At 34.5% G+C, this 15453-nt stretch overlaps 1 protein-coding gene across 1 annotated transcript in view; it reads left to right on the forward strand.

The window, feature by feature from the left end:
* Positions 1-9241, forward strand: part of C6H9orf85 (chromosome 6 C9orf85 homolog) — a 65470-nt gene extending 56229 nt beyond the window's left edge. The window contains exons 3-4 of the mRNA XM_004322102.4: positions 4766-4876; positions 5357-9241. Of these exons, the coding sequence (XP_004322150.1) occupies positions 4766-4876; positions 5357-5510 (265 nt within the window). The 3' untranslated portion in view covers positions 5511-9241. The remainder of the gene's footprint in view (positions 1-4765; positions 4877-5356) is intronic.
* Positions 9242-15453: the final 6212 nt, after the last annotated feature.

The following is a 15453-nucleotide window of genomic DNA, read 5'->3' on the forward strand; positions in this document are numbered from 1 at the left end:
GAATCATATAATATGTAGTCTTCTATGACTGCCTTCTTTCACTTAGCATATTTTTTTCAAGCATGTTGTAACATTTATCAGTGCTTAATTCTTTTTTATTAATAAGTAATACTCCATCGTATGGATATATATTGTTATTTACCCATTCATCAATTGAGGGACATTTGGATTATTCCTACTTTTTTGGCTCTTACAAATAATGCTGCTGTGAACATTGATGTACAAGTTTTTGCGTGCATATGTGTTTTCAATTCTCTTGGGTATGTATCTAGAAGTAGAGTTTCTGGGTTAGGTGATACTTCTGTATTTATAACCTTTTGAGGAACTGCCAAATTGTTTTCAAAAGTGACCGTACCTTTTTACTTCCCACCAGCAATATGAGGATTCCAATTTCTCCACATCCTTACCAACACTTGTTATTGCCCTTCTTTTTGATGCTAGTCATTCTAGTCATTATATGGTGGTTCCTTATCGTGGTTTTGATTTGCATTTCCCTGATGACTAAAGATGTTGATGATCTTTTCATGTGCTTATTGGCCATTTGTATATCTTTTTTGGGAAAATGTCTATTCAGATTCTTTGTTTATTTGTAATTGTGTTATTTGTCTTTTTATTATTGAGTTATAGGAGTTTTTAGTATATTCTAGATGCCAGTTCCTTATCAGATATGATTTCCAAGTATTTTCTCCCATTCAGCAGGGTTTTGTTTTCACTTTCTTGATAATGTCCTTTGATGCAGAAAAAATTTTAATTTTTTGAAAATTGAGATATAATTGACATATAACATTATGTTAGTTTCAAGTATACAACATAATGATTTGATATTTTTATACATTGCAAAATGATCACCACAATAAGTCTAGTTAACATGCATCACCATACATAGTCACAAAATTTTTTTTCTTGTGATGAGAACTTTTAAGATTTACTTTCTTAGCAACTTTCAAATATGCAATACAGAATTATTAACCATAGTTACCATGATGTACATTACATCCCGATGACTTATTTATTTTATAGCTCAAAGTTTGTACCTTTTGACCCCCTTCACCCATTTTGCCCACCCCCTACCCCTTGCCTTTGACAACCACCAATCTGTTCTCTGTATCCATGAGCTAGGTATTTTATTTATTTATTCATTCATTCATTCAGATTTTACATAGAAGTGAGATTATATGGAATTTGCCTTTTTCTGTCTGACTTATTTCCCTTAGCATAATGCTCTCAGGGTCCATCCATGTTGTCACAAATGGCAAGATTTCCTTCTTTTTTAAAGACTGAATAATATTCCATTGTGTGTGTGTGTGTATGTGTGTGTGTGTGTGTGTGTGTGTGTGTGTACCTATATATTACATTTTCTTTATCCATCCATCAATGGACACTTGGGTTGTTTCCATTTCTTTTCCATTGCAAATAATGCTGCAGTGAACATGGGGATGAATATATCTTTTCAAGTTAGTGTTTTTGTTTTCTTTGGAATAATACCCAGAAGTAGAATTGCTGGATCAAATGGTAGTTCCGTTTTTAATTTTTTGATTAACCTCTATAATGTTTCCCATAGTGGCTGCACTGATTTACATTCCCACTAACAGTGCATAAACTTTCCTTTTTTCCCCACATTCTCGCCAACACTTGTTATTTCTTGTCTTTTTGATAATAGCCATTCTGACAGGTGTGGAGTGATATCTCATTTTGGTTTAGATTTGAATTTCCCTGATTATTAGTGATGTTGAGCATCTTTTTATGTACCTGTTGGCCATCTGTATGTATTCTTTGGAAAAATGTCTATTCAGATCCTTTGCTCATTTATTTATTTATTTTGCAGTACGCGGGCCTCTCACTGTTGTGGCCTCTCCCGTTGCGGAGCACAGGCTCCGGACGCACAGGCCCAGCGGCCATGGCTCATGGGCCCAGCCGCCCCGCGGCACGTGGGATCTTCTTGGACCAGGGCATGAACCCATGTCCCCTGCATCGGCAGGCGGACTCTCAACCACTGCGCCACCAGGGAAGCCCTGCCCATTTTTTAATCAGATTTTTTTTTTTTTTTTTTTGCCTTTGGGGTATATGAGTTCTTTGTATATTTGAGTTATTAACCCCTTAACATATACATGATTTGCAAATATTTTCTCTCATTCTGTAGGTTGCCTTTTCATTTTGTTGGCGTTTTCCTTTGCTGTGAAGAAGCTTTTTAGTATGTTATAGTCCCACTTGTTTATTTTTTTTTTGACTTTATTTCCAAAATGATTTCCAAAAAATTGCCAAGACTGATGTCAAGAGCTTACTGCCAGTTTTCTTCTAGGAGTTTTATGGTTTTAGGTCTTACATTCAAGTCTGTAACCCACTTTGAGTTAATTTTTTTGTATAGTGTAAGATAGTGGTGTAGTTCCATTCTTTTGCATGTGGCTGTCCAGTTTTTCCAATACCATTTATAGAAGAGACTGTTCTTTCCTTATTGTATATTCTTGGCTCCTTTTTATAAATTAATTGACCATATATGAATGGGTTTATTTCTGGGCTCTCTATTCTGTTCCATCAATCTATGTGTCTATTTTTATGCCAGTACCACTGTTTTGATTACTGTGGCTTTGTAATATAGTTTGAAATCAGGAAGTGTGCTGCTGTTACCTTTTTTCTTCTTTCTCAAGACTGCTTTGCTATTTGGGGTCTTTTGTGGTTCCATACAAATTTAGGATTGTTTGTTTTATTTCTGTGAAAAATGCCACTGAAATTTTGATAAGGACTGAATTGAATCTGTAGATTGCTTTTGTTAGTATGGCCTTTTAAACAATATTATATGGGTACATATGGAATATTCCAACCAAAAGCAACAAAATACGTACACTTCTCAAGTGTCCACGGAGCATTCTCCAGGATATATTTTATGTTAACCCACAAAGCAGTTCTGAGAAGGAAGTTCCTAGCAGTAAATGCTTACGTCAAGAAACAAAAAAAATCTTAAACAACCTAACTTTATTTATTTATTTATTTTTACATCTTTATTGGAGTATAATTGCTTTACAATGGTGTGTTAGTTTCTGCTTTGTAACAAAGTGAATCAGTTATACATATGTTCCCATATCTCTTCGCTCTTGCGTCGTCTCCTTCCCTCCCACCCTCCCTATCCCACCCCTCCAGGCGGTCACAAAGCACCGAGCTGATCTCCCTGTGCTATGTGGCTGCTTCCCACTAGCTATCTACCTTACATTTGGTAGTGTATATATGTCCATGCCTCTCTCTCGCTTTGTCCCAGCTTACCCTTCCCCCTCCCCATATCCTCAAGTCCATTCTCTAGTAGGTCTGTGTCTTTATTCCTGTCTTACCCCTGGGTTCTTCATGACATGTTTTTTTTTTCTTAAATTCCATATATACGTTAAACAACCTAACTTTGTTCCTAAAGGAACTAGAAAAATAGATGAAGTCCAAAGTTAGAAGAAGGAAGGAAATAACAAAGTTCAGATTGGAAATAATCGAAATAGGAACTGAAAAGACAACAGGAAAGATCAGTGAATCTCAGAACTGGTTATTTGTAAAGATAAACAAAATTGTCAGACCTTTAGCTAGAATCACCAAGAAAAAAGAGAACTCAAATAAATCAAATCAGAAATGAAAAAGGAGACATTGCAACAGATACCACAGAAATACAAAGGATTTTAAGAGACTTCGATGGACAATTGTATGCCAACACGTTTGACAACCTATAAGAAATGGGTAAATTCCTAGAAACATACACCCTACAAAGACTGAATCATGAAGAAGTAAAAATCTCAAAGTTCACTTACTAGTAAGGAGATTGAATTAGCAATCAAAAATCTCCCAACAAACAAAAGTCCAGGACCAGACAGCTTCACTGGTAAATTCTACCAAACATTCAAAGAAGAACTAATACCAATCCTTCTCAAACTCTTCCAAAAAAACAAAAAAACAAAAAACGAATACCAATCCTTCTCAGACTCTTCAAGAGGAGGGAATGCTTCCAAACTCATTTTATGAGGCCAGCATTACTCTGCTACCAAACCAGACAGGGATACCACAAGAAAAGAAAATTACAGGCCATTATCCCTGATGAACATAGATGCAAAAGGTCTCAACAAAATATTAGTAAACTGAATTCAACAATACATCAAAAGGACCATTCACCATGATCAAGTGGGGTTTATTCCAGGCATGCAAGAATGGTTCGATTTCCTCAAATCAATCAATATGATACAGCACATTAATAAAATGAAGGATAAAAATCATATGACCATCTCAATAGATGCAAAAAAAGCATTTCACACAATGATATGATAAAAACTCTCAACAAAGTGGGTATAGAGGGAAAGTTTCTCAACATAATAAAGGCCATATATGATAAATCCACAGCTAACGTTATACTCAGTGGTGAAAACTGAAAGCTTTCCCTCTAAGATCAGGATCAATACAAGGATGCCCACTGTTGCCACTTTTATTCAACATAGTGTTGGAAGTCCTAGCCAGAGCAATCAGATAAGGAAAAGAAATAAAAGGAATCCAAATTGAAAAGGAAGGAGTAAAATTGTTAATATTTGCAGATGACATTTTTTAAAAGCTTTAAGAATCTACTATTATTCTGAGCTGTACACTGTTCTCTAGAAATGCTATGTAATTAATCTAAATAACATATGAGAGTAATATCTGAGATTGAGGCTTATCAGCTATACACTTAGCCACACACCCCCTTATTTCATTAAATAAACCTTAGATAATGAGTAAAAAATTAAGATTTTCTTTTCTTTTCTACTTTTAGTGTTAAATGTTTACAAAAGACAGTGAAGGATTCTTATCACATAATGTGTAGACCATGTGCCTGTGATCTTGAAGTTTGTGCCAAATGTGGAAAGAGAGAAGATGTTATTCCGTGAGTATTTCTTTTTATGTTTGCGATTTACTCTTTTAATTAATATGTGAATTTTCTTTTAAGGAAACATTCAGTTGCTCTGAGAGTCTTAAGATGCAGAATGTCACACTAATGTAGACGTTGTTCTACCCAACAGGAAGAACATCTTAATTAATTGTTAAATATTTCTATCGTTATAATAAAAGTGAAACATCATTTTTAGAAAGTTAAAATATTTATGAGGTTCACATTTATTACACATTACAAAAGAATTACTCATTATATAACTTCTTTTCTTTAATGGACATCATGTGTTAATTTCTTTGATCATACTTTATTGACAACTGTATTATAATTGGTTGGCTCTTGAATTAAGTTAATCTTCAAGGATCTTTTCCTCTTTATTTCATTAGGCTCCTATTAATCAAGAAATGTAGTGTAAAAGTCTTTTCAGTCTACAATGAAATCCTGAGAAATAAAGTTTTTTTCTTCCATCTTTAGGTTTAATATAGAACCAGAAAAGACAGAAAATGTTGAAAATAATCAACGTTCCAGCCACAGAAGAAGCTGCAGAAGAAATGAAGAAAGTGATGATTTAGATTTAGATTTTGATATTGATTTAGATGACACAGAAGAAGACAATCAGATGGATTGATATAACTATATTAAAAGATAGTTTGGAAGCATGAAATTCTGAACAACTTTAATTTTGAGGGTTTAAAAAAAAATACTGTGGAATACTAGTAAGGACATTGGAAAAACATATAGAAAATACATGGACAATATGAATTGTGTATGATATTTGAATAGTGATAAAGCTTTCATCCAGAGTTTTCTTATAATACATTTTTAAGTAGCATATGCTAGTATATCTGCCAAAATGAGTATTGGAGTATCGTATTGCAGTTCATGGGAATTATTTAGAAGAATATACTATCTAGTATCAAATTAAGCAAGATTCAGAATTGATGCTTGTATAGAAACTATCTCATGGAAAAATCAGATGACATTATTTTGTTGCTAGCCTCAAAAATTGGTCCTCAGGAGGTACCTTTTGACAGATTGATCTCAGGTTAATGTCCCACATAACAAAATCCCTCTTGCTTACGCTTGCTTGTTGTAAAGCAAAAAGTTTGTTTTTTAATAATAATGTTTAACAAGTATATAGCAGTTTTTCTTTGAAAATATTTTTATGTATCTTATCACATTATTTTTAACTTTTTTCGCTTATGAAATTTACATATAGAAAAAAATGCATAAAATCTATATGTATAGTTTAACACATAAAGAATAATCATACATTTATCACCCACGTGAATAAAATACTCCTAAACAATATAAGTTAGCTTTGTCTGATTTTTGAACATTTTTTCTATCTTTTTGTTTTGAAAAATCTCAAACCTAAAGAAAAGTAGCAGTGTAGTACAATGAACCTTTGTATGCTCTTCACTTAGATTCACAATTGTTAACATTTTGCCACATTTTCTTTATATTTGAATAGATATATGGATATATTTTTATTTGCTGAACCATTTGAAAATAAGTGGCAGGCATTGGTTTCAAACTTTATATGAACAGACTTATACTGTGCATGTTAATTTGTATCTCTTCTTATTTCATTATTATGAAACTTGTGAAATTGATCCGTGTTGTTGCAAGAGCTCTAATTTGTTAAGATTACATTTTTATTCTACATTTTTTATTCTGTTTTGTTCTATTGTATTTACATACCAAAATTTATTTTTCCTCTCTAATACTGAGGGACATTTGAGTTATTTCAGAATTTTCCTATAACAAACAATACTAAGTGTTTCTTGGTATAAGTGTCTTATTTCTTGGTACATTTTCTGTTAGGTATGTAATAGAAGAAGATTGAAATGTTTCCTGGTGTACTTGTCTTGTTTCTTGCTACAGTTTCTGTTAGGTGTGTCTAGCAGTGGTAGAGGGCATCAGGTATATATGCATCTTCACTATTACTATGCACTATGTAATGCTGTCTTTCCGGAAGGATTGTTATCTCCCTTCCCCATAGCAATGTATTAGAGCTCCTGTGCTCTGCATCCTTTCCAACACTTGGTATCATACTTTTAAATTTCTGTCAGATATGTGTGCAACATATGTCTTTGTCTTATTAATTTGTATTTCTCTAATTACTAATGAGCCTGAGCCCCCTTTAATGTTTATTGACCATTGGTTTTTGGGTAATAGATGATATTAAGGAATCATTTTGCTTAGGTGTAATAATGTTATTTGAGAGATACATATTGAAATATTAAAGGGTGTATAGTCAATTTACTTTAAAATATTTTAAGCATAAAAAAGTAGAGATACAGGGCTTCCCTGGTGGCGCAGTGGTTGAGAGTCCACCTGCCGATGCAGGGGACGTGGGTTCGTGCCCCGGTCCGGGAAGATCCCACATGCCGCGGAGCGGCTAGGCCCGTGAGCCATGGCCCCTGAGCCTGTGCGTCCGGAGCCTGTGCTCCGCAACGGGAGAGGCCACAACAGTGAGAGGCCCGCATACCGCAATAAATAAATAAATAAATATAAATAAATAAATAGAGAGAAATATCATGTTTATGATATAGAAACCTCTAAGTTTACAGTCTACAGAAAGCTTTTCTACCATAAATTCGTGTGGCTTACCTTTTTGTTTGTAAATTTGTTTTCTGAGCTATGTAACTTTTGTGGTTAATGAGCCAGCTTAATTATTATTAGACCTAGCATAAATTCTTCCCCATCTGAGTGAGTTATAATTCCTCAGATTACCTTACTAGGAGAGAAGTTTAATGAAGAGCATCACCTAGTGACATGTACTAATATCTGCATTTCATTCTTTAGTGCTAAGAGAGATTTTGTTTTGTTTTTTCAACAGACTGAAATTTAATTGTTACATTTAGCTCATTTACATATCTTTAGGTCTTATCCTTTCTAATCTAAAAATTATTTTTATTGGAATTCAGCATGGATCTAAGTCCTGGCTCTGCCAGTTACTAGCTGTGTGACTTGGTACAAATTAATATTTCTGTGCCAACTATGAGTGCACTAAATAACTGATATTATTATTGCTACTGTGATTTTGTGTGTATATATATATTAGTAATGAGTTAGTAATTATTAACTGGAAATGAAATAATTAGTAATTATTAGTAATGAAGATGTCAATTTGGTTGTTTGCCTATGTTCTTCAGAAGAACATATATATGTGTTTATATATGGAATGCAGAATGTTAGAAGGTGAAAAGTTCTGTGGGAAAAAAAATAAGGCATGGTAGGGTGATTGGGAGTCTAAGGGTATGGATGGGGTGGGAATGAGTGCGCACAAGGGGATGGGAAGTGGTCTTTTTAAATAAGGTGCCTAGAGAGACATGTTGGGGAAGAATGTTCCAGGCAGAGGAAACAGCCACTACAAGGCCTCTAAAGCAAGATTGTGCCAGGTGTGTTCAAGGGACAGCAAGGAAGGGAGTGATTAAGTTGGAGAGTTGAAAGAGATAAGATCAGGAAGGTAATGGAAGGTCAGATGATGTGAAACCTGCTTTTAAGATGTTTTTTGTTTCCCTTTGGTTTTCAGCCATTTGACTGATTTCTAAGGTATGAATTTCTTATTTATGCTCCTTAAGGTTTTCTGAGTTTCTCATATCTGTTGGTCAATGTCCTTGAACAGACTTGGAAAGTCGTTAGCCATTATTTCTTCAAATATGCTTTTTCCTATTCTTTCCTCTCCTAGCACTCCCATTCTGTATGCATAGGAGTGTGTCCCACGTCTTTCTCATGCTCTGCTTTCTTTTTTCTATTTGTTTTTGTGTTTGTTTGTTTGTATGTTTTCTTTTGGCCTTTCTTTGCATTCATAATTCTGTCTTCTATATAAACAGGAGTAATGTGTTCAGTATGCTTTTATTTTTTAAATTTTATTGAAGTGTAGTTGATTTACACTGTTAATTTATGCTGTACAGCAAAGTGACTCAGTTATACATATATATATTATTTTTCATATTCTTCTCCATTATAGTTTACTACAGGATATTGAGTATAATTCCCTGTGAAAAGGACGTGCATTTATTTATGTATTTATATTTATTTGTTTATTTTGGCCATGAGGCTCACGGGATCCCAGTTCCCCAACCAGTGATCAAACCCGTGCCCCCTGCTGTGGAAGCACGGAGTCTCAACCACTGGACCACCAGCCAGGCAATTCCTACTAGTATGCTTTTAAACCCGTCTAATACATTCTTAATTTCAGATACTGAATTTTGCAGTTCTAAAATGTTCATTTGATTCTTTTTTTTAAATAGATTTATCTCTGTTGAAATATTCTGTGCTACCTATCTTGTACATTTTTTCTCTATGTTTTTAATGTATTAATTACAGTTATTTTGAAGTTCTTGTTCACTTTTGTTTGCTTTTACTAATTATTTTATCTCTTGATTGTTGGTCACTACCCCTGGCTTTGCATATCTAATAACTTTTATTGTATGCTAGAAATTGTGGATGATACATTATAGAGACTTCCTCTGAAAAATAAATTACTGCAGATCACCTTGATCCTGTCAAAACTTGGGTTTAGGCTTGGGGTGGTCTATTTCAGTTTCACACTTATTCCTGGCTCTTACTCCTTGAGTATTGTTTTTATTCCTAAGCATGTATTTTCTGAGGTCTTAATGCCACTGGTGTTCACCAAGGAATCTCCCCTCTGGGTAAGCCCAGACTGCAACACTGGGTGACCTCTGAAGTCTCTGCCTACCTCTCAGCCTCACAGCAGCTGTTCTCTGCTAGGACTCCTGGAGTTGTGCCCTGCATGTGTGCAGTTTAGGAGACTAAGGAGTGACCAGAGAAGTAGGCGAACCAAGAAAGGGTGTCCTGAAAGGCAACAGGCACACATATTGAGTGCTTACTGTATTCTGACAGTGCTCTAAACTAAGCCCTTTACATGATAAACTCCTTGAATGTATATCATGGCCCTGCATAGTGATAACTATCATTATCCACATTTACAGATGAGAAACTGAGATTAAATAAATTGCCATACATCCACAAAGTGTTTAGGTCCAGGTTTTGAACCTACATGATCATCTGACCCCAAACCCCATTCTGCCTATTAGGGTTAGTATGCTTAAGAAAAATATGTGAGTTGCTGACTGGATAACTCCACTATTTTTCATACTACTATTCCAGGGCTCTGTTGACAGTCATTTCCACTGCCACACTTTCATATTCCTTTATTTGAGAAAATTTAGAGCTTTTCTCTCTTTTTCTCTGAAGAACTGTCCCAGGCATCACTGGAGAGAGCTTAAGTTTTTAGCCACTGCTGATATACCTGAATTCAAGTCACTTTTTTTGTACTCTCCTCCATGATTATTGATTTCCATATATGAATCATAATACCTGTGATCTTCCTAATTAGTGATGCCCTGTTATTGTGAGAGCTACTTGCATAATGGAAGGAATATAGGTGTTTGCAAACAATTCTGGATATATCTAGTAGCTGTATTGGGAAGGTAAGTTGTAGTGATTATCTCCTAATATGGTAATAATTATTAGGCGAGTAAAAAGTTGTTATATGTACTTGGTGCTTATATATATTTTTTCATTGTAAAAGATAAACAGCAATATTCTTAGTGTTCTCCATTCTTCAGGTGACTTACCTAAGGCTCGAGGTTAAGTAACTTGCCAAAGTCAAAAAGATAATAAGTAATAAACCTGAGGTTCAAACCAAGTCTATGTGGCTCCAAAGCCTATATTATTTCAACCACATTTGTGCAAAATTACAAATATTCCATGTTCCTAAACGCTTTTCTTCTTACGTGAAATGTGTAACAACATTAACCTGAACACACCTCTGTCCTTTCCTTCTAGGTCTTTTCCCTCTCTCGTAACATTAGTCCTGTACTGAATGATTGCCCTGTTTAAAAGCTACATTTTTTTTAAAAAATAAAAAGATTATAGATATCCTCCATATAACTTGTGGCATAGAATTTTTGTCACTCATTATTTTCAAATTTGTCAGTAATGTTAAATGTTGCAAGATCGTTTTGCACAATTTTTACTGGCAAACTTATGGAGTCAGGGGAGTACGTTGGGATTACTTAGCTCTATTGCTAATGAGCTGCACAATTTCATCAACAACTGTGGAAAAAATTATGCATCCCCAAATCTCTTAAATAAGACTAATTTTTAAGGAATTAAAATACCAGGTTTTCAAAAGATATCATTACATAAAACTACACATAAGGTTACATCAGTTACTTCTGTATAATCTTAAAAGTAAAAAAAAATTTATAATCTTAAAAATGTTTCCTTTCAAATCAAATAGTTTGCATTATAAAATGTATAGTTGGTACTTGATGCTAATATGGAGGGTTTTAAAAACTATATTGGATATAAAATTACAAACAGTACCTTAGTGTTCAAAAGTTGACTAAGTGATACAATATTCCATCAAAATTTGGTTTAGAAGTTTTTGTAACCTCCAGAAATATTAATTTGTAGTATATAAATTAAATACAAATATTCAATATTTAAATTATATTATTTAAATAATATTTTAAAATAACTTTTTTCTATTTTCTAAGGCAAATCAAATGTCTTTGAATTGAACATAAACATTAATTTGTAATTAACATTTTAAAATTATACATTATCCGTGGATGGACCTCACAGATAATGATGAACAAAAGAATCCAAACACGAGATTATATATTTTATGATTCCATTTGTATGAAGTTCAGAAATAATCAAAACTGGGAATTCCCTGGTGGTCCGGCAGTTAGGACTCAGAGCTTTCACTGCCAGGGTGCGGGTTCAATCCCTGGTTGGCGAATTAAGATGACACAGGCCGTCCGGCGTGGCCAAAAATAAAAAACCCCCAAATAACAAACAAAACCAAACAGAACAAAAATAGTCAAAACTAATGATGATAGACATCAGAATAGTGGCTACCTTTGAGAGTGTGGTATTGACTAAGAAGGGACACAATGGAAACTTCTGGGGTGCTGGAATTGCCCTTATCCTGATCTAAGGATAGTTACAGAAGTATCTAAAAATATAAAGTTTTAACAGTTAGGATTTGTTCACTTTATTGTATCTAAATTTTATCTGAATTCAAAAGTAATTATAGTACTTAATTTAAAAAAATTAATAGATACCATTAGCAAATCCATTCCTTGAAATAAAGCAATGTGGATTTTGGTGTCAGGAAGAGTAGCAGGCAGAGAGACTTGGAGGCAGAAAGATCTGTTTGAACCCTAACCCTGCTCCTTCACTAGCTTTGTGACCCTTGGCCAATTTCCTTGTGAAGTTACCTTCTGTGCACTTTACCTAGTTGTAAAATGAAGACTGATTTCTACAGTATAAGATTGCTATTAGTTTAAATACAGTATCTAGAAAGCTCCTGGCCCATAGGTGCTCTATTCATAGAGCTTATAAATATTATTTTTTAAATTTTGGCTTAGACATTTTCTTTCAAATTATCCCAAGATGCTTTGTGTGGGTGAGACATAGGTAAACTGAAAATTCTTTGGTGGGGGAGAGAAAAGAAACCTTGATACAGAATTCCTGCATGCTGAAAGTAAGAGGCAAACCCTTCCATTTGTAATAAGACATGTCAGGCTTGCTATCGGCTATTTTTAGTATTTGTGAGGGATAGGCCCTTCAATAACAACATCCAGGGACTTCACTGGTGGCACAGTGGTTAAGAGGCCACCTGCCAATGCAGGGGACACGGGTTCAAGCCCTGGTCTGGGAAGATCCCACATGCCTCGGAGCAACTAAGCCCGCGAGCCACAACTACTGAGCCCGCGTGCCTGGAGCCCGAGCTCCGCAACAAGAGAAGCCACCGCAATGAGAAGCCCGTGCACTGCAACGAAACGTAACCCCTGCTCGCTGCAACTAGACAAAGCCCGCATGCAGCTACAAAGACCCAACGCAGCCGTAAATAAATAAATAAATTTATTTAAAAAAAAATAACATCCATAAATTTGTGAGTACAATAGTGAGCTTTAGAAAAAATATTTCTGACAGTAACAACTTTATAAACTGCCCTTCATTTCTTTGTTAAAACTAAGTAATACCATATTGCCAACCGTAATTAATATCACACAGACACAGGAACTGAGAAACTTTAGTAAATCAAATGATCAAAAAATTTATATTTTTAAAATTAGCTAATGAATTAAAAATACAAAATAAATTAGAAAAGCATATTCCATTACACTGAACTTTTATTTAAATTATAAGCTTGCATATTTAAATTACAAACAACATTATTTGTGTAGTTGTTTGTAATTGTTATTGTTTATTCTACTTTTTATTTTTATTTAATCTAGTCACAATTTATTTGTGGGGTATATTTTCTTTAATCTGTAAAAGTTATTTTTTTCTCTTAGTGTTATGAAGAAAAATCACAGTAACGTGGAGAACAATGACCTAAATGGCTGATACAGGAAATGAATTGGCCCTGGGGAAATTGCCAGGACCAGCTGAGGTTAGGAAAGATGATCTTCTACGGGACAAAACTGACGTCCCTTAGAAGAGGATATTACAGCATGTCCACGAAATTTGGAAACATAAACTGACTTAAATTATGTTATTTACACTTTCAAATAGTATACTCAGTACGTTTCCTGATGAAGTGCTCTGAATTTAAAGCAATAGGTCCAATTGTTATTCTAGAAAAATATATAATCGATACACTACAGAGTGTCCAGAACATCTGGAAACACAGGGAGAATAGTGTATTTATTATACTTCATCCAAGAGCATACTGAACATACTATTTGGAAGTACAACTGAATAGTTACACACTGTTTTAAAAAATAAGTTTCTCCGATGTTTCTCGCCTTTGCAACATTTGTGACTACCAGCTGAACAAGGCAGGTGCAGCAAGAGCGGCTGCTAGTGGACAGTGACAAAAACAAGACTTGCTGAAACAAACAAGTGTTTCTTATAAATAATTTGGAAACAATTTTGGAATCCATTTCTTGGCAATGAAAATAGTACATTTCAGATCCTATTAAGTGATTGATTTATATGTGGGAAGCCCTCAACTGGTAGTTCTGGAAATATTTAATGACGTTATGCCACTGTCTGTAAAGTTGAGAGGATATCCTACAGAAAATGAAAATCCCAGAGGAAGGAAGACATGTGGGAGTATGCTGTCTCTGCATGGTCATGATCACCTAATACAAGGTTTGTGCTGGAGAACTGTAGTGACACGACTGGTTACAACTGAAATGGGCCCTGGGGATGGACTGGAGACAAAACAGGAATCCACAAAACAGTTCCATTGTAAGTTTGAACAAGCATCCAACCAGCCAAACTTTCTGTATTTTTCCAGTCATACGACTTCTCTTTTTCCATGATCCACTTAAGTACATTTTGCCCCCATGTGGGACTACAGAGATGACTAAAACACCATGGAACTGAACTTAAAGTAGTAAATTTGCTTTTTTTTGGTTCAGTGCTGCATTAGGAGATGAAAAAATTTCGAAGAAGTTTCAAGTCAGGGGCTACTGACCCCACCAGTATTCAGGAAGCCTATGAACCCACATGTGCACTCAGCATTGACAGTAGACTGAATAAATAATACATCTTACATATGTATCTACTATTTTTATGTGTAGATGTGATTAGTTAAATGCAAATTCAATTAAAATTATTACTGAGTTCACAGTATTCTTGAAATTATGTTTCCTCAATTTATACCAGATGTTCAATTCATATATATATAAATATGCAGGGCTGTCACTATTTTTGCTGTTAAAAAAGGATTCTAGTCCTGGAAATGGTTGAGAATCATTGCTAAAAGTATCAGTCTTCACTGTGCTATAAATTCTGTAAAATTCTATAAAAGCTTTTCATACAACATAGTGATAATTCCATCTCTATACTTTTTAAATGCTTTATTGAGGTATAATTTATATGCCATAAAATTTACTTAGGTGTTTAATTTTATGATTTGGTAAGTTTACAGTGTTGTACAATTATCACCACAATCTAGTTTTAGTCCATTCCCATCACCTCAGAAGGATCCATCATGCCCAGTGTTTAGTCACTCGCCATTCCTATTCCCAGCCCCAGGCAACTAATCTCCTTTCTGTGTCTATAAAATTGCTTTTTATGAACCTTTCAGATAAGTGAAATCACAAAATATGTAGTCGGTAAGTCTGGGTTTTTTCATCGAACATAACATTTTCGAGATAGATTCATGTTGTAACATGTATCAGTAGTTCATCATTCTCTTTTTCCTTTTGCTAATTAATATCCCATTGAATGGCCATACTAATTTTGTTTACCCATTCCAATCTTTATTGGTTCCACTTTATGGCTATTATGAGTAATGCTGTTGTGAACATCTGCATTGTGTTTGTGTGGACATATGTTTTCATTTTTCTTGAGTGTATGTATACCTAGGAGTGAGATTGATGAATCCTATGGTAAATTTACATTTAATTTTTAAGAAGCTACCAAGTTTTTCCTGTTTTTCAGGGTGGCTGCACCATTTATAATCCTGCCATCGGTGTTGAGGGGGTTCTCATTGAGGAGGTTCCACATCCTCACCAATACTTGTAATTGTTGATCCATTTTGATGATCACCATTCTAGTGG

This window comes from Tursiops truncatus, chromosome 6 (assembly GCF_011762595.2).
Source record: "Tursiops truncatus isolate mTurTru1 chromosome 6, mTurTru1.mat.Y, whole genome shotgun sequence".
Lineage (NCBI taxonomy): Eukaryota > Metazoa > Chordata > Mammalia > Artiodactyla > Delphinidae > Tursiops > Tursiops truncatus.